The sequence below is a fragment of the Leptinotarsa decemlineata genome, unplaced genomic scaffold, assembly GCF_025532065.1.
Source record: "Leptinotarsa decemlineata unplaced genomic scaffold, Ldec_3_MD MMD2_tig00026307_RagTag_RagTag, whole genome shotgun sequence".
In the NCBI taxonomy this organism is placed as follows: Eukaryota; Metazoa; Arthropoda; class Insecta; order Coleoptera; family Chrysomelidae; genus Leptinotarsa; species Leptinotarsa decemlineata.
Window position 1 is genome coordinate 11263276 of NW_027412681.1, and position 24783 is coordinate 11288058.

General features: G+C 34.6%; 1 protein-coding gene across 2 annotated transcripts in view; it reads left to right on the plus strand.

Moving 5' to 3' along the window:
* The window catches only part of LOC111510225 (uncharacterized), a 179106-nt gene that overhangs the window by 110775 nt on the left and 43548 nt on the right, over nucleotides 1-24783 (plus strand). The window contains exon 4 of one of the 2 annotated variants that reach the window (XM_074180964.1): nucleotides 6205-6247. The exons of the other annotated variant lie outside the window; for it this stretch is intronic. Within the exon in view, the coding sequence (XP_074037065.1) occupies nucleotides 6205-6232 (28 nt within the window). The 3' untranslated portion in view covers nucleotides 6233-6247. Of the gene's footprint in view, nucleotides 1-6204; nucleotides 6248-24783 lie in introns of those variants that run through there. 2 annotated transcript variants of the gene reach the window in all.

Genomic DNA, 24783 nt, shown 5'->3' on the forward strand with positions numbered 1-24783 from the left:
ATTGCAATTGTCACTTATTCCATCCCTCAAGTCATTCACAACTAGTATAGGAGTTTTATAAACAGGAGCCTTCAGATGACTTTATAAATAGAAATCTTGAGGATTCATATCAGGACTACGAGCAGGCCAATTTTGGGGTCCTGCACGTCCAATCCATCGATTAGGGTAGGTGATGTCAAAATGTTGATGAGCAGGAACACTTAAATGAGCTGGAGCCCCGTCGTGCAAAAACCACATGTCACCACATGTCACCTGCAACACATTAATCTTGAGTGAGCTTGTAGAGCTTGGACTCGCTGTATGTCATATGGGTATAGGAGGTTCCTTTTTAGGAACCATATGGTTTTTGGGCTGACTTCCAGTGCAGTGCAATCTCCCTGGTCCTATTTGAAGGATCTTCTTCAATCGCATCAAGTATAGCTTCTTCTAGTTCAGGCGTTGTTACAGTTTCTGGTCTTCCACCACCTGCATTTTTATTAAAACTCCCAGTTTCACATAATCTTGCATTTAGCATTCTAAATGTTTCAGCACATGGAAATTTAATTTCAATCTAGTTGGGGGTAGCTAGGACCTCAAATAACTGTAGTAAATTTCAACCAAATCGGTGTATGGATATTCATGATAAATACCGTTTTTTTAAACAACATCATATTTTGTTCACGTGTTCTTAAGAAATTTTTTCTCAAAATTACCTTAACGAATCACCCTCTGAAGTTTTGTACTGTAGTTAGGAAACTCATTGTATAACTAATATTGTTACTCACTCATCTCCTGATGAAGGCAACTTGTTTGGCGAAACGCGCGTCGAGTGACAGTGGTTTTGTTATGGTGCGGGAAAAAGTCTTCAATAAAAATGAGCTTTGCACAGTCCAGCATTCTGGACGACCAGAAGATACTTGGTACTCCTACAGCAGCATCAATCTGTTTTTCCGTTAGTCAGCTGTCGCCCCCATACGAACGACAACTCTCAGAAGTTGAGAAACTTGTGCGAGCTAAGGACTAACGAGGTCTTACTTTTCAACGTGTGATTCCTAACACAAGTGAAGAGTGAATGATGACCTTTCACCCCGATAACATGTTCGACAAAAATAACTAGAATATAGATAAGACAAAAAAGAGCATGGGATGGGTTCAGGAATATACTCCATGGACAGTTAATCGCATGCAATCTTGTATTCAAGTTTCCAACGAAATGAGCGAATCAATAATTTTGGAAATAGCCGGACCGCGTTGAAAGTATTGATAAACCCAATATTAAGACTGGAACACACAGGAAACAAAAAACCTGATGAGTGTGCCAGACGCGGGTCATAATCTGCACATATGGACTATGAATATGATGTGAAGGAACCAAAATACTGGTAAGAACTTGTGTAATGTATCTACTGGGACCAAAAATTTTCAAATAGAATACCAATTACAGATATGTTATATCTGAATAGTTGCTTGCTGTTGTCACCGACCGTTTACAAAAACAAAGACAAAACACCGAAACCTTTTGAATTTCCCGCCTGCCGACGGGAAATTTCGTTGTTGACAAAAACAGTCGCCAGTGACACAAAGTTTTCCAAAATTTTGACAACTAAAGTTTTGGTTTGGTCGAAGTCGACACAGTTGCTGTTTTGTTGTGATTTTGTCCGTTTGGTGGAAATCCGTCTCAATATGCAATAATAATAGCAATTAATTTGTAATTTGCTTTCTTTTGAGTAGAATTGTGTTATGTTGTTCGTAGTCTTAAAATATTTTTCGAAGACAGGTCAGAAAAATTCAGCATGAACATTTTTGTACTTCAATAAAAAATTATGTCAGTTGTATACAAACATTTTTCAAAACTTATTTAGATGTGATTTTTACAGTTGCTTTAAAGGCTAACATATAACAACTGAATGATTCATCAAAAATTATTTTGTTATTGGCATGTTCCGGACAGAATTTGAGTGGGAATGATTCACACATATTTCTGTAGACCACCTTGTATTTTGCCGATGCACAGAGAATTCATCTAACATATAATGCTGGGAACAGTAGCTAGCATTGTTGATGGAGATGATGCAGCTCGAACGTGTGAATTGATTAAGAATCACCCACCTTTTAGAACCTTTTTTTATAGATACACACCTGACGCTTTCCTTGAGAATTCAGAAGCTCTGCGTAATGTTTACTCCATCATCGCTTTATAATGTATTTGTTTACGAGTATGTTGTTTGGATTCACTTTATTTTCTCTCTCTAGAGTTTATTACACTTATTTGTTTGTTATTCGGAATTTGTTTACAACAGTTCATTTCATTATTGGAATAATAAGTTGGTTCAGTTGGATAATTTTACAAAAAGGACATAACTCAGGTCACTGAACTATTATTTTCGATAAAAAAATTGGTTTTTCCCACATTCTTGAAATGATGTCTTTAAAATGTTATTTTGAATTAGTGATAACTTCAGTCGCCAAATGTTTGTTAATTTTCGAATTGTTATAATGATAAAAAATATTAAGTTTTTTATGTTTTTTATTCAGATATTCGTTGATTAGGAAAATACAAATTTTGATCAACTTATATGAAATAATTTGACAGGAGAGATATTTATGAAGTTCAATGTTTTACCAAATATTTCAATCACGAAATGAATGTATAAAGGTTGACAGTTTGAAAACTTACAGTGGCTACATCTGAGCAACCAAATAAAATATACGAAATTGCTAAAAAAAACTTTCATAATAGGGAGAGGCGAACAAAATGATTCAATTGTTTTCACTTACCCCCTCGCCCCCAGCCACCCCAACTTTATATTCTTGAAATTCAAAAATGTCTATGTTTTTTACAACTTTTATTTGTAACTAACGTTACTGCAGTTGGTCATTTAACAGGTTGCACCCGCAATGTTTATGCTTGTGAATTTCCAAGGATTCTAAATAATTGAGTTTGCAACCCTTCCTTGCATAGTGCAGAATTTCCGTATCGTTTAGATTCGGACTTGTGGTTGCATGCCAAGGAATGGTTTGAAAACGTCGAATCATTTTTATCCAGTCTGAAGGACCTTTCATGTTTAGCATACCGTTTTTGGAAATTTCGTCCGCATTCTTCCGCATAAACACTATACACTCCGGACACTTAAGCTTATAAACTCCAGATTTTTCCAACTTGTCGACCTTATCTTTGGCATTGGAAAGAAAATGAGATAACCTAGCATGTGGTCTGAATGCTACTTCCACATCGTTTTTTCTGAAGAAACCTGCGATAATTTCTGTTCTTTTCCCAAAATATGTTAGCGTTACCCATTTCTTGATTTCTGGTTGTTTGACCTGAGGATATATTAATCTGCAAGTGAATTTCCGGCTTTGTTTTCTGACTAACTGCGTTGAAACCGTTGTTATGACCTATCTGTGTAATTGTATCAATTTCCCTAGCTAGATTGTCTGCAGACAAAGGCAGTGAGAAAGCTCTGTGCAACATTGAATTGCACAGCATGAATTGCTAATTCATGACTGTCTGGATGGAAAGAATCGCTTGGGATGGTGATGTCTGTATAGCTAGGTTTTCTGAAGAAATTTATTTGTTTCTCTATCTCTGTTTCGAGTGTTAACTGAATGTTGCTATTGATATTGTTCATGAATGTCATAAATTGGTTCAGCTGTCGTGTAGTACCTCTGAAACAGGCAAGAATATCGTCTACATATCTGTACAAAAAATGAATATGTTTTTTACCCAGGTCGGAATTTACTAACTTGGTCTCCCTACTTGTGATACCTTATCTTAAAGCTCTTAAGAAATTCTGGCACCCTACAAACCTACATTCGATGCAGTGAGTTTTGGCTTAAAAAAACATTATCATGACCCTATAGCATCAATATTGAGACTCTTAAATATTTCATGCCTGTAATATTTTTGTTTACTTGTACCTACTTGAAAAAACTTGACTCAGTTGATAAGTAAAAGTAACAAAAAAGGGGTGTTTCAAATATTCGTTTTTGAGAGGTATTTTTGTATTGTATATTTTACTTCAAGGCGAGAAACGATACTCCTATTATTGATACATTTGATTTTTATTTCTATATCTTGTATACAGAAAATATAATTTTCATCTTCAACGACGGAACTTGTGGAAAATATTGTTATTTATGATAGAGAAAATTAGGGTTTGTTAGGAACAACTAAAGTATTCAACCAGATGACCTGAAGAGAAATGTAAGTCACGTGCATATTCGCCAACTAGTAGCAAAATTTCAAGAAACAGGTACTGTCACAAATAAAAAAAGTCTCAACCAAGATGTAGTCCGGTCAATTTAGACATTCGAAGCTACCTAAATTCACACCAAGTTGAAAATCAGTAAGATTGTTTGAAATATGATCAAAAATAAAATTTGGAAGTACCCCATCTTTCCCCTGTATGTAAAAAAAATGATTCAAGGTCAAAAGTCAAAGTGAGTTTTCAGCAAAATGGTAAGTTTTATCATAAAAATACTTCAGACACTGAAAATTGTAGATCATAAAATCATCTACAAAAAAAATTTATCAATACTTTTTTCTTACGAGTCACCGTTTTTGAGATATTAACGATTCAAAAAGTTGTAAAAGTTGTAATCGTCATAATATGCACACGATTCCACGCCACCTATGAGGTAGTGTACTTAGGCCTATTCCACGGGTCAGTTGTGATCCTGTTTAATTTGAAACTATTGCAAAATAATGGTTATCAGCAGAGATTGAAAAGTAAAAGCAATTTAAGTTAAAGGAAAGTAGTGAAATTTAATCGTTCGAGTTGAAACTTTCAATTATTTTTCTTGTTCATCTTCTTGATTTTCTTGTTCTTGTTCGTCTTGTTCTTCTTGTTGTTGTTCTTTTTGTTCTACTTCATCTTTATCCTCTACTTCACCTTTATCACCTCGTTGGAATCAAACGGATCCTCCACTGTTGGTGATTCAATATTAGAGCACGACCGGCCTCTAAAATGTGTACAGTCCGGCTTTTTTGCAATCACATTTAGCACTGCGCCCCTTTTTGTAGTTGCAAAAAATTGTGTCCAGCAGTTGAAAGCGAGGTTAGGTCTGGTTCTAATGAATTGTTGACCAACTTCCAACACTAGTCTATAGGGTCTAGCTGATAACCAAGCCATACTTGAACTTGGTAATATACCCGAGAAAGATGTTGATGAGCAGCAACTGAGGTTGGAGGAAGACATTTTACTTGATAGTCTTATACCTAGTTATAACTTAATGTATATTTTATATTATGAGTGTGAGTTACAATGACCCATAGAAAAATATTTTAACATATATTACAACTACAAAGATGTTTATACGTGGCGTGGCGTATATATGTGGCTTATACGTAATTTCATGATCTACAATTTTTGTCTGAAGTATTTTCATGATAAAACTTACAGTTCTGTTGAAAATCGCAAAAACTAATTTTTTTGACCTTTGACCTTGAATACATTTTTTCCATACAGGGGAAAGATGGGGAACTTTCAAATTTAATTTCTTATCATATTTTAAACAATCTTACTGATTTTCAGCTTCGTGGGAATTTAGGTACCTTTACTCTTATTTTTTGGTCTAATTTGACCGAACTAATTATTGGACGAAGCAACGCAAACTGAAGTACTCGGAAAGTTTGCTCGTCAGGCAGCTACAGCAACTGGATTATTCCGCAAATCTGTAAGGAAAGTATTCAAGCTACATAAATTTCATCTATATAAAATGCTATCCTTGGCCCCGATAGAAGAATGATAGCTATATAATTATCGCAGAATATCGGCTCATCAAAAATATTTGCTTTAGCGACGACTGCACTTTTTGAATGGGCACGCAAATAAACAAAACTGTCGTTACTGGAATGACGAGAACCGACGACTATTTAGAGAAGGGCATACGCAATACCCCGAAAAATTTGATGTTTTGGGCTGGTATATTGGGGGATGCAATAATTCTAAAAAGATCTATAGAACCTCCGATAGTTCATGAATAAGATAATCAGAGAGACATACACGGCAATTTATCTTCAGGAGAAAATGTATAACATTTTCAAGAGGATGGGGCAACTCTTCATTATGTAGTTTTAGTTAGACAATGATTAGATAATGATTATGCTAATCAATAGATTGGAAAAAGATTCCTTTTGAAAGGCCGCCAAGATACCCGGATCTATCCCCTCTTGATTTGTTCCTCTGGGGCCACCTAAAATATTTGTTGTTTTTTTTTTTCAAGAGGGAACCTGACTCAATGGAGCAACTGAAGGAAAAAATAATCCAAGAATGCCAGCTATTTCCAGAAAAACATTTGCCAATGTACGTTCATAGTTTGAATATAGACTCTTTAGTTGTTTCGAAAAGAATGTAAATCATTTTGTACATTCAAATAAATAAGGGAAAATAAAATTTCAATTTAAATAAATAGTGTTTTATTTATTAAACCAAAAACTACTACGTCGAATGTAGCTTTGTCACTTTATCACTGAAGAGCATTTCTTAAGAGTTTTAAGATGAGGTATCACAAGTAGGGGGTTGCCATTAAAGACTATGATGTTGGGGTGGCTGGGGGCGAGGGGATAGATGAAAATTTGTTTCCGTCTCTCTATTATGGCAGCTGTTTTCAGCAGTGTCTTATATTTTAATTGGTTGCTCGGATATAACCATTGTGAGTTTTTAAATTGTCACCCTCAAATTGTTTCATTACGAAATTATTTCTCAAAACTATTTTGATATATTTATAGACTTCTCACCAAAACTCTAATATGATCAATATTTTGCGAATTCATTGTTTACTGGGTCGTAAATTGACACATGTAGAAGCAATGATATAATTCAACTAGAACAGCCTCGGATACCATCGACTATAGATTGTTAAATACCCTTCGAAAAGACGAAAAACTTTTATCTTCGGACCTCATTCATGCTCGCTTATAAAAGTACTCGGCGAGGCGAATGGAATCGCTTGCATATTCATGAGAATAAAAGAGGAGGCCGATACATCATCCGCGAATGCAGTCGCAAAGGCCATTAAAATCTAGTTAGTCTTCGGTATCTCGGTATCTCTCAGACACAGTTGCCAGGACAATCTGCAAACTAGACTAAAAATCACGAACTGCAACCCTCATCTGTTTCTGAGCGCCCACCCTTTTGCCACTCGGTGTATGTGGCCTGTTTCGGTACGGCTTGACTGAGATACGGAATATGTTCAGATAAAATCTAGTATTGTTATACTTCTCCAGTTGTTATCCTCCGATGAATTTCCTTTCCTGTCGCCTAGTTACTATAGGTAATTCAACATCATACTTTTACAGATTTCATGAATTTCAAAACTTTTTTCACATGAAGCATTGTTGTAGTACTGCATTATTATAGTTTTAAAGTAAAACTTCTTTACGCGCGCTTGACTTGCGGAGTAAGCTGGTGAATGCGTGACGAGAGCGTTACGAAAAGTGTGATCTGGTGAGGCGAACGGAAGTCGAGAAGGAGGTATAAGTTGGTGAAGATAGAGAGAGAGAGTTACGTTCCGTATATAAATGTAGGGGCAAGAGAGAGAAGTGTGAGCTCACATTTACGATAGAGTAGGTTCTGATGAATTAGGAGAAAAACTATGAGAAACCACTGCGTTTGATTGCAAATGAAACCTTTCCATTCTATTAAAAAGTATGCAGTATTCCATTTAGACAGAAAAAACTCTGCATTCACTATAAACTTTACGTTTTTGTGACATTATGTCAAAATCGTAACAATTATGGAACTCGACACAACAATTATGGATATCGCACACGCACAACACAAACAAATGCACACTACCTTCACAATCACTAGAATTCACAATCACTATTTCGCAGTGCAACTAAAATCCTCCACAGACCGTATCGCTTCGATTACTCGACTCAACAGACTCACGTTGCGCCGACTCACTCTTTTTACATCGATAAAGATGGTTCTAGTCTGGAATCGAAGCGCGTGAAAGATTGCCTTGTTCTCAACAAAAATTATAGGGTATCTAGCTATCCCAAAAATTAACCTCCCCTAAAAATATACCCCTTTCAACTTAAACAAGACTCTTTTGGCTGGGATTTGATCAAATAAGCGAATGAATGTCATTACGTACTGTCATTGAGGACATTGTAATTGGCCGCGGTGGTAGTGCGTCCGACTCACGATCGGAAGGCCGTGGGTTCGATGCCCCCCTCGACCAGATATTTTTCTCGAGAGAATTTGTCTGATTGAAGCTGGAATGATTCTGCACCGTGTTAGGAATCACACGTTGAAAGGTAAGACCTCGGTAGTCCTTAGCTCGCACAAGTTTCTCAACTTCTGAGAGTTGTCGTTCGTATGGGGGCGACAGCTGATTAACGGAAAAACAGATTTTATACAGATTTTTTTTAAACAGATGAATTGAATGTTTTTTCTTATGTTATCCTGATTTGATACTGACGAACTGAGAAGGCAATTGTCTTACTGCGAAACATCGGATGTCTACCAGTGAGGATGACAGTGTTCCATGCAAGTGAAATTTTAGTTCTTTTATTTACCATATTGTGTAGGAATCCTGTGAATGATATCTGAATCAATTCCATAACGGATGTTTGGAATACAAACTGAATGGAGAAAAGTGTTTTTGTATAATTCAGTGTTCATATGAAAGTATTTGCTTCGAAAGTATTTTTATTTCTTGTAATTCAATATTTGTATGAAAGTAGCTGTTTCGAGAGAGCTTTTCTTCCACTTTATGCCTGAAAATTATTTCGTTGCATGATCTACATATCTTTGTATAGAATTAATTTTTTGAAATTGATTGTTTCGTTCCTTTCTTTGGAAGATTTTTTAGTATGAAGATGAAGAAGTACAAAGCCAAAACCTTTCTTTCTCAAAAAATGTATATCTCCTAAAAATATACCCTTTTCAATTAAAAATAGTTTCCAATGAGCATTGTATAAATACACCTTCTTTATGTTTGAAGGTGATTGGCAATGTTTCATGATGAATTTCATTAGTTCGGACTTCCATTATCTGATATCATATAAAATGATTTGAAATCCCTGAAAGAACTAATGAAAAAAAAAGAATAAAAAAAAATAGCTGCAAATAACAATTATATTAAGCAGAAAAACCTGAAATGAAATAACAGTGAAATAAAATACAAGTAAAAAAAGAACAATTGAACAAAAAATAAAAATAAAAAGTTAAGAGATTCTTAGCCACTTCACGACGTTTCGATTGTTAGTAGCTTTTCTTGTTTTGTTCATCGGTTTAGTGGGAGGTGACCGTTTGGCGGGAGTTGGCCATTTTTCATTTGATTATGGGTTTCCATATGTTGCGTATTTCTACGCTAGCTTGGCTAAATACATTGTTGGACATTAGGCGGCTTCTTTGAATTTACTCCTAAACCAATGTTCTTTCCTGTCTATGATCTCAGTTTGTGACCACTTGATGTTATGTTGATGGGTCCAAACATGCTCTGCTATTCCTGGTTTGCTGGTTTCCCATGGCTGTGTGCGTTTCTTGTGCTCAGCAATGCGAACATTCAATGACTTTTCAGTTTCTCCTATATAGAATTTTCCGCACTCACAGGGTATTCGGTAAATGCAATTCTTGGAATCGCAGTCCGCGTTTGTTAGCCTGGTTTTCGTAAGGCTGCTACGGATAGTGTTTCCGGATATGAAGCAGGTTCTGATGTTGTACATCGACCCAATTGTTCTTATCCTTTCCGATAATCCTCTGATGTAGAGAAGTGCAAGCACTGGTTGTGACGGCTTCTCTTCCTTACGAGGCTCCTGCTGTCTTTTAACCAAAGTCTGTTTCACCATCTCTTTGGAGTAGCCATTCTGTTGAAGATCATTTTTGATGATGTCTAGTTCCTTCTCGAGACCTTCCTTCGTATTACAGAGCCCGAAAGCACGGTCTAATAGAGTCTTGATGATTCCTCTTTTAGTCGATCGATGGTGGTTGGGTTCGTGGTTCAGATATTGTCCCGTGTGAGTGGGTTTTCGGTATACAGATGTTTCCCACTTAGTGTCGGTCCTCTTCACCGATACGTCTAAAAATGGAAATTCGTTGTGGGCTTCCTTCCCCATTGTGAAAGTGTTGGAAGGTCTTACGCTAGTGATGTGTTTCAGGAAGACGTCTAGTTCAGTATTCCCATGGTTCCATATTATGAAGGTGTCGTCAACGTATCTCAACCAGACACGAGGTTTCTTGTGGGCTTCTTCAATGGTCAGAGTTTAGAATCTCTCCATATATGTGCTGGCTATGACTGGTGAAATTGGCGATCCCATTGGCAGTCTTTCATCTTGTGTAAAGAATTCGTCTTTCAGTAGGAAATAACACTTTCGTACACAACATCCTGGTAATTCCATAATTACTTCTGTAGGTAAATTCGTTCTTCCAGGCCCCCGTCTTCAGATAGCTGTATGATTTGGAGTGCTTCTTCGACCGGAACGTTGGTGCAAAAGCTTTCCACGTCGAAACTGATTAGTTGGACTTGATGTGTGATGTGTTTTTCCTTGTATTGGCTGTATTATGGAGAGTAAAAATCTAAACAAGTTTTGTGTAGCCGAATCTCTGGAGCTGATGATCGGTCTGAGCGGAACGTCCTTCTTGTGGATTTTTGGTAGTCCATACAAGTGAGGAGGCTTACCTATATTATAAATGACGTACATATTATTTAAGCACTGTAGGTTACTGAAATACAGACATTTTCCTTTCGTTTTAATTTAAGTTGGAAATAAATGCTTGTATAACGCCGACTCTTATCGCTTGGTTGAGGATGATGATTTTGAACAATATGAAAAACAAAAATTTAAAAAACTCATCTCGATGACTTCAGAAGTTTGATCTATTTATTGACGTAACTATATATTTCCAGTTTAACCTTTACAAATCAATCCGAGCGTTACATAAAAAAATTCTACACTAAATCAACAAAAATTTAAACAGGTAATCAGCATTTATCATCACAATCCAAGAGGTATAGGTATATCAACACCAACTAACACGAATGACACACAATCGTATGTACAAATGCCTCTGTTTGATAATTACACAAATCAAGTGTGCCTAAACAATTGCAAACAATAACGAAACCCCAAGAAGAAGGTAGACGAGTCAACATGGCAGTGAATGTGGGTCCGGGGTATCTCACTCTCTCTCTGTGTTAGTGTTGATATATTCAAATGGTCGGAATCCTAATCCAGAGTCGATGTGATGTTCGCATAAAAAGCAAATATTATTGTTTGTCAAACACTACTTCGCTGATTATGTACCAACTTAATAAATAATTCGAGTCTCTATCGTTACGTTTTCTGTGGTATCGATTCACAAATATATAAACGGTGCAATTAAAGTCGCATTTGGGAATGCTCATCGAGAGGAATAATCACCTTTTGTACTCAAATTGTTCGGCCATGGTTGTTGTTGTTGTTTGGGAACCACGAATTTGTTTCGGAGTTGCCGTGGCGATTAATGGAAGGTATGTCAACAGTTCATGACAGAACTGGGACAGTTGAAATTGATTTTTCTAATGCCCAGATATTTCACTGATGAATTTAGACCTGAGCGTGATAAGAACTAACACCGATAATGCTTGAAGGTTTGTCATCAAAAAACTTAATAATAATAATAACGTCGTTATTACTACTACTACAAAAAATCACAATATTGAGTTCTAACTACATACAGTGTCATCCCCAAAGTATGCACCATATGGGAAACTTATTTATTAAGGGTTTTTCGACAAAAAGTTATTCTTGATAAACGTTTGTGCATCTCCTAAAACTAAACATGCACCAACAAAATATATTGAATCATACGTAATATACGAGGAGCCTTCAAATATTTGATTTTCGAGTAAAGTACTCTTATTTTGAAAAATCCCGCGAAATGTTATTTGAAAAAGTAGCTCAGCCTTAAAAAATACATCTAGATTTGAAGTCATAGCCATCAAAGTGGAGTTTTATTTTTTTACCAATTTTTTTTAGTAGGGACTACGAAAAAAAATTTGCTAAAACGATAAATAGACAGCATTCTGTATACGACGGTTTATTTTGAAAGCCTACAATATTACAAGTTACACAACTATGTAACACAACTATGTTATTGACCACGGTCAATTTTTTTTGTTTTTTGTTGACACCTAAAATTACCTAAAATTATACAGTAATATTCAATAATTTCAAATCACAAAGCATCCAAATGGAATAGGTATTTTGGAACAAACTCATTGATTTTCTGGAGATTATTTTGGAGAATTATTTTGGACAAGAAAATCTCCAGAAAATCAATGAGTTTGTTCCGAAATACCTATTTTATTTTGATGTTTTGTGATTTGATATTATTGAATATTAAGTTCATGTTACAATTCAGTATAATTTTGAGTAACTTTCTGTGTTAACAGAAAATAAAAATAACTTTGCACCAAAAACTTTGAAAATTATTTTACTCTTCAAAAAAGTTGACTATGGTTAACACCATAGTTGTGTGATTTGTAATATTATTGGCTTTTAAAACAAACCGCCGTGTACAGGATGCTGTCTATTTATCGTTTTAGCAATTTTTTTTCGCAGTCCCCATTTAAAAAAAATGGTAAAAAAATTAAACTCTGCTCAAATAGCCATGATTACAAATCTACATGTATTTTTTAATACTGAACCACTTTTTTGAATAACATTTTCCGAGATTTTTCGAAATAAGAGTACTTTACGCTTATTGTCTCAAAATCAAATATTTGAAGGCTTCTCGTGTATTACGTGTGTTTTATGTTAGTGCATTTTTAGTTTTAAGGGATGCACAAACTTTTATCATGAATAACATTTTGTCGAAAAACGCCTAATAAATAAGTTTCCAATATGGTGCATACTTTGGGGATGACACTGTATATAAAGTTACAGTAAAAGGCGAAGTTCAATTTTCGCAGCTATGCAAATAACTGCCAAACTGTTCTTCAATGTCACAGTGAAAAAACTTTATAGTTCCATAGCTGACAATTAGGAGATAATAATAACAATAATGAATCAACCTAATTCATTAACATGTAAATGAAATAGAGCGTGTCATCTTTTTTATGTTTTTTTCAGCTTAACAAAGTAGGTTTAGTAGTCGGTAGTAGTAGTAACAGTGAGGCAAAAATAAACAACCAAGTGGATATACATTTTTTCTCATTACATTTTCCGAATTTTGAAGCAAATATGCTTATTCATAGCAATAGTTTTCTTGGTACGGTCAATAAATAATGTTTATGATATATTTTTGACACTGACAGTGTCGCTTGCAACGTGAAGAAATAGACGGGTATTGATGGGGCAATTAACGTGGTTTGAATTTTTCGACTCGCAAGAAATTGATCCTAAGATTCCAAAATTGGCAAAAGTACCTTAATCTCAACTCAGTTCAAATCAAAATGTACCCAATCCATTTCCGTATTCACAATAATTTACCTTCCTTTCAAATTGGGAGTTTTTTTCTGCTATGTAAACCGACTTTGTCTGATTTCAGGTATGTTATTACGCAATAATTCCTGATACAATAAAGACACGTGAGAGCTATTATTGCAATATTTTTCGTGTTCATCCATAACTTGCCTGGACTAAAACAGTATTTGCTTTAAAATTATCAGTGAATATAAATATTACTGGAGTTTTTTCCCAACACCAAATCGTTATTTTTAACACCTCGACACGTGTTTCGATCACCAAGTGATCATCTTCAAAGAGGAAGATTAAAACTAAGGACTAGTGGGAGCTAATCCTATTTATGCTATGAAGGTAACTCATACAGGTAAACCATCCAGGCATACCAACCTAAATTAATTTTACAATTTTGCCTTATCTATTATTTTACAATATATGTTTATATAAAACAATGTTCAGCTATATAAAAATTAATTTCACAATATTGCCTATCCAAATTTATTTTTTTCAATGTGTCCTTATGTAGTAATCAGTAAACCCAACAACATTATTTTATTTTATTTTAACAAGCTATATAGTATGCTCTTTGCTATAGGTCCGTCATCGTTATTCATAATATTATTGTGTTTACCTATTTCTACACTCTCATAGGCATCTAGTTGCCTGTTGTTGTTAACTTGTCTAACTAATCTTAACGAACTGAAGTCTATGGAATGGTTTTGTTGCAAAATATGATGGGCCACTGCTGATTTTTCAGGTCTTCCATATTTTAAGTGTGCTATGTGTTCCTTATATCTTACTTTGATAGATCTTTTTGTCTGTCCAAAACAAAATATTATGGACAGACAAAAAGATCTATTAAAGTAAGATATAAGAAACACATAGCACACTTAAAATATGGAAGACCTGAAAAATCAGCAGTCGCCCATCATATTTTGCAACAAAACCATTCCATAGACTTCAGTTCATTAAGATTAGTTAGACAAGTTAACAACAACAGGCAACTAGATGCCTATGAGAGTGTAGAAATAAGTAAACACAATAATATTATGAATAACGATGACGGACCTATAGCAAAGAGCATAGTATATAGCTTGTTAAAATAAAATATAATAATGTTGTTGGGTTTACTGATTACTACATAAGGACACATTGAAAAAAATAAATTTGGATAGGCAATATTGTGAAATTAATTTTTATATAGCTGAACATTGTTTTATATAAACATATATTGTAAAATAATAGATAAGGCAAAATTGTAAAATTAATTTAGGTTGGTATGCCTGGATGGTTTACCTGTATGAGTTACCTTTATAGCATAAATAGGATTAGCTCGCACTAGTCCTTAGTTTTAATCTTCCTCTTTGAAGATGATCACTTGGTGATCGAAACACGTGTCGAGGTGGTGTTGGGGAAAAAACTCCAGTAATATTCATTACTACACCAAAGGTTCCAAACAGTGCACCATAAGTAAATATAAATTTATCAATTATCTTTCGATCACACTGATGTCATTCATCTTCGGACATTTGCTCCCCAAATCTGTTTCAATTATTCCTCCAATTCATTCGTGTCTCCAGTAACTTAACTGTCTTCTTGGACTAGATACTCCATCTCAAATTTATATTGTAGATTTGTCGTAACAATTTTTTCATAGATACTGCCGAAAATCCTTTATATCCCTTAAACGATCTGAGAGCGGTGCCTGAGCGAAAGTAGCGATTTATATTTAATTTAAATCGCCGTAGGTTATACTCATTTGTCATTTTAAGAAACCGTTTATTCCACAAGGACCCGCCCTCCAAATGAGAGAATCAGAATACTCGAAACGAGACTTCTATAGAACCTCATTTTCTATGTTTTCAGGTATATGCATTTTTTGAACAGTTATTTGAGATGTTGAGGCTTTTGGTTATTTTTCTGTATGATTATGACAAAAATATTACAATATTCTAGTCTGTTTTGTTCTATTCGGCAACTTCTGAAATTAATTTCAAGCAGTACCAGATGAAGATTTGTTAAACAAATGTAGGTGATATCTACGTTAATCTCATTTTTTTGGAATTCTGACCGAGAACTGAATCATCGCTTTCAAACATTTTTTATAAACATCATAAATCATTGACAATATTCATGACCATAATATTCGAATTAGATTAAATTACAAAGAGCATTTCGTTATTTGCATAAGATTGTCCAATAGGGCTGCTATCTCTGAGGTCAGTGACTGTATTTAATCTTTCTAAAAATAATTTTGAATGTCTAACAATGATGACTAAACCATCCCTCTAATGCACTTTTGTAACACGTCTGGTCATTGGAAAATATATCACTCAAACTCACACTGAGTGATTATAGAGCGAGTTAGCCAAATAAATACCATTTATAAAATGACGTTTTTTCCTTTCTATACATATCATCATGTATATGATGTTTGAAAAGAGGATGTAATTGAAAATTTGCATTTCATAACTGATAATTCAATCAGAAACACGTCAAACAGTAGAGGTTCTTATCCATAATTGAAAGGTAGATTTTGAACAAAATACCTGGTAGTTTTTGAAAATATAGTAAAAAAGTGTCAAATATATGTTTTGAGAAAAGGAAGAATATTTTTTTCAGTTCTCCATCTGAAATTCGAGAAAACTTGCCAAACAACACCATGTATGAAAATATATTGATTCTTCAAAAATCTGGAAGTCTTTATACAGGGCGTTCCAACGAAAACTTGATCCCCCTGTAAGTCAGAAACGGACGTGTAATAAAATCAAAAATTTCAAAGAACACGTCAATTTTTATTTCTAGGGGGACTAATTCTTATATGGAAATCATACCCGAAACTTCACCCCCTGCGGTCAGCAACTACCCCACATGGCATGGGGGGTCGAGTGATACATCATCTGGAAGGTATTTTGTCCCTTTATTGAGAAATTAAATGTTGAATGTATTGTTTAAGAAAAAACAGGAAATTCGCTGTCGTTCATTTTAATGAGAAAATCAACAAAAGTAATAATATCAATGGCAACACAATCAACGGATAAAGTGTTCAAAATGACCTCTATCTAGTTTCATACAATAATACAGTCTACTTTCGAAAGCGTTCCTCACATTAAATATTGAAGATGTCCGGAGTCAGAAATCGGCATTCTCGAACAATTCTCTGTCGCAGGTCTTCTAGGTTTGTAGAATTTACTGTATTAGTAGAAAACGTTTTGAAATGGACGACAGTGTTAGTTTTTTCTGCATTGGTAGTTTTTGTTGAATCTAGTTGTCGCAGAACAAAAAATAGATTTTTGGGAAAGAAAGTTTTTGGCTTTCTACTATTCCATACACAAACTGAAAGAAAGTCCTCCTGAAACAGCTACTTTTAAATAAACATTGAATTACACGAAAGAAAAAATTTTTTTCGAAACAAATACTTCTATATGAACACTGAATTATACAGAAGATACTTTTCTCTACTTAGTTTGTATTTCAAACATTCGTTGTGGAATAAAAGTCAGATATCATTCACATGATTTCTACTTTAAATGAATGGTAATAAATTGCACTCATATGGAATACTGTCACCCTCACTGGTATACACCGATGTTTCGCCTTAAGACACTTGCCACAAGGCTCTTCAGTGCCAAATTGGATAACATTATAGAAAATACACACAGTTCATTCATGAATTACGATATCTTAATGTCACGGAATAAGCTTGATCTGCTTATGTCATCGATGACATCGTAATGTCATTCATTCACCTATTTAATTTAATCCCAGCCAAGAGGCATCTTATTTGAATTGAAGGGGTTATATTTTTAGGAGTGATTAATTTTTGGGAATGAAAGTTTTTGGCTTTCTACTACTCCATCTTGATACAACGAATGTTTGAAATACAAACTGAGTTTGAAATACTGTATAATTCAGTGTTCATATAGAAGTATTTGTTTCGAAATAATTTTTTTCTTTCGTGTAATTCAATGTTTATATGAAAGTAGCTGTTTCAGGAGGAGGACTTTCTTTCAGTTTGTGTCTGAAAGTTACTTCTTTGCATGATCTACACATCCATGTATAGAGTTACTTATTTTCAAATTGATTACTTCCTTCCTTTCCTTAGAAGATTCCCTCTTCCTTGTTTTTTGTATCAAGATGGAGTAGTAGAAAGCCAAAAACTTTCTTTCCCAAAAATTAATCAATCCTAAAAAAATATAACCCCTTCAATTCAAAAAATAGATAGTTGGCCACTGTCATTTTTTCATGAATTATTATTCAGTCATCCTTGTTCACTTTGTGTCAACATGGTTTATTCTACTGAAGAAAGAATAAGGTTAAATTGTTGCAACCTATCAACGAAATAATGAATGTGCTAAAGCGACTGCAAGAATTCATAATACGAATCATCCAGACCACAACGTTAGCCATCAATACGTTAAACAGTTGATAGATGAGTTTCGTATTTCAGTTCTGCTCACAACAGAAAACATGAAGTATCCCGTCCTGCCAGAAATGACAGAGTTGAAGTTGCAGTTTTAGGATATGTACAAATGGATAATCGACAATCTATCAGACAAGTAGCTAGAGCGTTTGGTGTATCAGCTACTAGTGTTTTTCTGATTTTGAAAGCCTAAAAATTCCATCCTTTCAAAATAAGGCTAGTTCAGGAATTAAACGAAGATGATCCTAATCGTCAACTTCAGTTTTGTCAGGTGTTCAGCGAGAAATTGACCAATAACCCAAACAATACATGTTTTTCAGACGGAAGGGAATAGACATAATTTTCGTTACTGGAGCGATGTGAATCCTCATTTGGTGGTGGAAACATATTCACAAACTCCACAAAAATTGAATTTCTGGGCCGGCAGTCTTGGTAATCATATTATTGGACCATTCTTCATTGAGGGTAATCTCAGTGGAGACACATACTTAAATCTATTACAAGACATGTAGATCCTATGATTACACAAATTTTAGAAAATGATGAAAATTTAGTAGAAAATGAAATAACATTCCAGCAGGGTGGTGTACCCCCACATTTTGATGTTCAGGTGAGAGAGTTATTGGACGGACGTTTTCCAATGCGTTAGATCGGCAGATGGGGTCCAGTGGAGTGGCCAGCTAGATCACCTGACCTCTCACAGAGGGATTTCTTTCTGTGTGGACACCTGAAGTCGAAAGTGCGACAGAGAATTGCTGACTCCGGACATCCTGAATAATATACCTACGGAACGCTTTCGAGAGTAAACTGTATTATTGTATGGAACTAGGTGGAGGTCATTCTGAACAATTTATCCGTTGATTCTGTTTCCACTGATATTATTTGTTGTTGATTTCCTCATTAAAAAGAACGAAAGCAAATTTTCTGTTTTTTCTTAAGTAAAACGTTCAACATTTAATTTCTCAATAACGAATGAACCAATTTCGAAAAAAATACGGAGGTAATAGAGGGACAAAAGACCTTTCAAATTATGTATCGACCTCCCATGCCATTGACTGACTGCAGTTCTTGCTCAGCAATTAGACTGAAAATATTGTGCTTTAAAATGGAACGCCATCACTTACCATTGGCTGAGATGAATATAGCTGTAGGGCTTCTTCAAGGTGGCATGCGACAAAATGATGTAGCTCTTCGTTTGGGGGTCTCCCAAAGTGTTATCAGTCGATTGTGGCGGCGTTTCCGTGAAACTGGCAGTCCAGCCGAACAACATCCAGGGCGAGGACGCGCTACAACTGCAGTTCAAGACCGATTCTGGTCTTAACCGCAAGAAGACAACCGACAATCACAGCACCTGAGTTGGTTAACGTGTTGCAGCAGACGCACCGGGTAACCATTGGTCGTGATACTGTCAGAAATCGACTGCATGAAGCAGATCTCCACAACAGAAGGCCACTTAGATGTCCACCTTTGTCGAGAGGCAATCGCGGTAGAAGATTAGAGTGGTGTCAAGAACATCAAAACTGGGATGCAAATGATTGGGCCACAGTTTTGTTTTCAGACGAATCCAGATTCTCGTCGAGTAAGACTGTGGAGACGACCTGGAAATAATGAACGTTTGAGAAACGTCCAGAAAGTCCACACATACAGAGGTGGTACAGTAATGCTATGGGGCGGAATCATGATCGGCGGCAGAACCGATCTCGTTTTTCCAAATCGCTCCCTCACAGCTCGACAGTACCTCGACACCATTCTTCTACCTATCGTCCGTCTGTTTGCTGGTGCTGTTGGTGAAAACTTCCACCTAATGCACGATAATGCTCGTCCACATGTCGCGCGTCTAGTGACTGACTGGCTCACCAACGAAGGAGTTGATGTATTGCCATGGCCAGCACAATCACCAGACCTGAATCCCATCGAGCATGTGTGGGACATGCTTCAACAAAGAATTACTCCGCATATGGGGAACATTCACACAACGTTTCAATTGAGGGAGCTTTTAATCGCTGAATGGGCAAATGTACCTCAACAAGACATTGACAATCCCATTTTGTTGATGCACGATAGATGTAGGCCGTAATAAACCAGCGTGGAGGCCATACTTTGTACTGATTCCAATTTTTTTTGTATTATGATTTTTTTTCGGGGTGCCAAAGAAGAGCCATATTTTTTTTAGTTTTGCTTATATGCGCACTCAGTATTTTTGACCATTTAATAAATTTTGTTGTAAGTTACATTCGTTTAATAATCACCCGTCAACTTTTTTTTCCCTAAATCGATCTAAAAAAAATTATTGCCAATTCTGATGCCGTGACGGACTGAGACTGAAAAATATTTCGGTAAATCGTTTTAGTGTTTCTTGATAATATTTGTGTATAAAACAGGCAGTATTGTATTATAGCAGTGCTTTTTGGTAATATTTTTAATGTGTTTTTAAAGTGTTTTCTTTCAATTTCAAGGTGTTTTCAGGTTTTCACTTTTCGGTAAGTTTTTTTTTTCATTTATTATGGATGAGTAGGAAGAAATTAAAAAATCTGACGATATAGTTGATTGGTTGCTGATAAATAATTTTAAGTCTTTATCTTATGATAATAAATTTTACATTATTTAAACTCTGGGAAGGCCTTAACCAAACTTGATTTCAATTAAACCGTCAGATAATCGACAAAATTGAGGATTTAATGTCAGTTAAAAACGAGAAGAACTTTTTTGTTGGCCCTGTGTTTTATTTTCCGTACATACCGAATACCAAACGTGGTTAAACGTTTTAAAAAAAAATTACCTCGTTCTACAGAAAGACATTTTAAATCTAAGGAGCATATATTTTCCTCTTGTAAATTAAAATTCTTCAGCAAAGAAAATATAGCAACAGCTTTAGATACAGCTCAAAAAGAGGCCATAATTTTTTTTAATAATCAAGTTAGGGAAAATCGGTCGAATTTAAAAAGACTTATCGATATTACGATTTATTTGGGTTTCCAAGAATTTGCTTTTCGCGGACACGATGAAACTGAAGATTCGATTAATCGCGGCAATTACAAGGAACTTTTACTGTTATGGGGCAAATATGATTCACAATTTGGCACTTTTTTAAACGGTAGCGTTTTTTCGGCCACCCCAAAACCATCCAAAAAGAGCTTATAGACAGCGTGGCATATATTATTAAGAAAAATATAAGCAAGGGTATTGAAAGTGTTTTTTTTTGCATGGGAAATTGATGAAACTACCGATATTACCTGTAAATCACAACTTTCAATCGTTTTTAGATATGTCAAAGATGGTAATGTGTTAGAACGTTTTATGGGTTTTCATGTTTCATCTGGGCGCACAGCTGACCATTTGTTTAATTTTTTAATTCGTACGTATGACACCTATAATTTTAGGCAAAAGTTAATTGCGCAAACCTATGATGGGGTTGCGGTCATGGCCGGTCATTTAAATGGTTTAAAAACTAAAATTAAGTGCATAGCTCCTCATGCACTTTTTACGCATTGTCATACTCATGCCCTAAATTAAGTATTAAGCAAAGCGTGCAACAACATAAAAATTTTCACGCCTTCGGTGGGCTTTTCTGCATGTATATAGTCTTTATGACTTTAGCCTCCCCTGTTCTCCAATGCACGAGCCGTCACTGGAAAAATTATGGAAATATCATTTGTAGAAATCCTTCAGCTTACGAGATAGAATAAATCATTTTTATTGAATGTTTTCGAGATATTAAGATAGAAACAAATTACTATATATTCAACTCTATCCTATTGATAAAAGTTACAGTCATTGCAGGGGTTATCAGATAACAATTGAAATTTGAAATCAGTTGAAATCCCAGATCTGTTGATGTGGATATTACCTATAGTAAATCTACAAAGCATGCCAAGTACCAATTATCAATTAGCTAAGATTATTTATAATTGTGAGTTTCATAAATGTCTTAAAATTCATCAAGTTCGTTATTTCTAAGAACATCATCAAATAGGTATATCTACATGAACAGAGCGGACATATCAACTGATTTCAAATTTCAATTGTTAACTAATTATTCCTGTAATTAATGTAACTGTTATCGATAAGAAAGTTGAAGAATATAATGTTCATTTCCATGAACAAATGCCTCAACAGTTTTTAGTGGAAATACAAACTGCAAATCTAGTTAATCTTTAGCAAAAGTAAATGAAATTATATATTTACTTACATTATTATGATTAATTATCAGTAGTCTATGTGAATTCACTCTAGTTATATCTGAACTTTAACGGGTTTTCAAAAATGTCAGAATCTTCTGGTTTTCATCTGCAGATCAATTGATTATTAGACGGGAAATGTGAGTATTATAGGGTGTTACGTTTGGGGTTTCTACACAAAAAAATCAAGGGGCGACAAATCTGGTGATCGTGCAGACCATTCGATGCTGCCTCTTTCAAACCATCAGTGCTGTGAAAAATGTTTGTTCACCTAAATACTCACGCTGAATTGAGAGCATCATTTTGTTGAAACATCCAATGACCTTCAGCATCATCATTATTATCTCGTGCTAGGAATCGCAAATTGGAAGGTAAGAACTCGTTACTTCTTATCTTCCACAAGTTTCGAATTCTGAGAGTTGTCGTTCGTAGGGGAGGACTGTTGGTAAACGGAAAACAAATTCAACAGATACTGCATGTTGTTAAAAACTAACATTCCCGCTATTGGATTGAGAAAAGTTTAGCATTTAATTACCTCCACAGTCGCCATATTTGTCGATTACTGATTTCTTAGTGATTAGTGAATATCTTAAAAGTAAAATCTTAGGTAATACCTATATAACTCTTTAATATTGCAAGTTTCAACAACCAATCGGCTAAGTAGGTAATGAGTATACCTAAGCACGTGGAGAATTGAAATTTTCAAATATTTTTTTTCAAACTAAAATTGAAGAGTTATTTTGAATTTCTAACGACAATATTTTACGAGTATCCATTCGAAAATTTAGAGGTAATTATGACTACCTCTTGCGGGGTCAAAAATAACAGAAAATAATGTCGTGCTTCAATGTGAAGCAGAACTTGAAGTCAAGTAATATGTAGAAAATGTCTGTATGGGATTCATTTTAAAGTCTCCTCAGCTCAACATATGCTACAATAGAAATATTGCTTACGTTACTGAAAGAGTCTAAGGTTTTGTCGTTCATAAATCATTTTAGTAGGTATATTTGGCTTCATCCCATAGATGTTGGTTTCAGGTTTTCTTGGGATATGCAAGTAATATGGTAATATGATGAGATATTGAAGTTTTCCAATTTTGATATGTTCTTTATTCAATGTATAAAGTCGCATCAATATATTTTCCGATAATTAGCCGCTATTTTACATATTGGATATGAGTATTTGATGAAGTGAACAAATTTATTTTTCCAGCTCGCAATAAACGAATCATATTTTTTTATTTTTGAATCCATGATAATTGTACATGAAATTGAATATGGTTCAATCATACCTAATTACCTACTAACTATGAAAAAAATATGTGCCCTAGTAATTAAATTTTTCTATTGCTATTCTATTTTTTTTGAGGAGAGAAAACGAATAGTTTCACCCTAAAAATTAAATAGTGATATGAAATCTGACTTTTTACGAGCTGTTTTTCAGTCATGGAAAAATTCAATAATCCATTAGGAAAAAAATTAAGTTTATGAACTGTGAACTTTTAAATAAAATAATAACTAAGTGTAATGAAAGTGGATTGTATCTATATTTATAGGTAGATATCTATGCTTCGTTATGTGTTTGGTGAAAAAAAAACTTGTTGGCTTACTATTCCATCATTGAACCAGTTGTGATTTTTCAGTACCTGAAGTTCAAAGATGTAGGTATACATTTTTCAAAATCACGAATCAAAATTTAGTTCAATTCACCGATTTATCTTCATGCACTCACAATATAACCTCTCGATAACAAACATAGTTTTCATAATAAATTTTCAAAATGATCAGTACCTACTTTACTTTTCCGTAACTATGGATAGGAGTAATGTATTTTTCTGTGATTTTAATAATTGTCCATTTAGCTTTGGCATAATTTGATAGGTAAGTAGATACTAATATACAAATGCATTTTTCCAATAGCATAGTTTGAAGCTTTCAGAAGAACAAAATGAAAAAAAGTAGATTTCTTATTTTTCATTTCCCACAGAAGAAAAAAAAACATGTTTAACTGTAGGTATGAATTGTAAGTAATTATAACTGTGATATACACCGGGAAAAATGATTGAAATTTACCTCGGAATTTTCATTTCGAACGAAAAAAAATACTTCAGTTTTATTGAAAATATACTCTCTCTATTGAATAATTCACATCCCCGAGCGTAATTTCAGTAGGCAATGTACTTTTCATTGAGAATTAAATATTCATCTAATATATGTGTGAAATCATAACGTATTATTTCATGTGAAGAGAAGAACTAACTGGACGATGGGTATTCCCCCTTAGTGAAATGTAAATTTTCGCCATCTCTTTATCGAATGTAAAATTACGCTTGTATTTGTGAGTGATTATTGTATTGCTCATTCTTGTCTACAGAAGCGCATCGGTTTGTCTGACGTGTGCATTAGAATATTTTTGTTGTTGGTGAAAATAAGTAAAGGTGAGTACATTTCTTGTAAAATTTCAATAACTAGTCCAATAAACAGATGAATTCATTGAGTTTTCTCGTTATGCATTATAGAGTGTTTTTTATTACAAGTATATCCTAACCTCACATCGCGAATTATTTCATACTGTATGGAATAGTACAACATATTTTAACTGATTTTCAAATAATTACAGTACATATATTTGAAAATGTTTGTGATAATTACTGAATGGTATTGAGAAAAGGAGATATACTCGATAGCAGTGGCGTGAATTATCAGTGACGCCGTATGCACTATCCATTTTAAAAATGAATTTCGATGAGAAATAAAGTTTCGTATTGGTGGTTGCAAATATCGGACAATGTTAAATCGTAATTT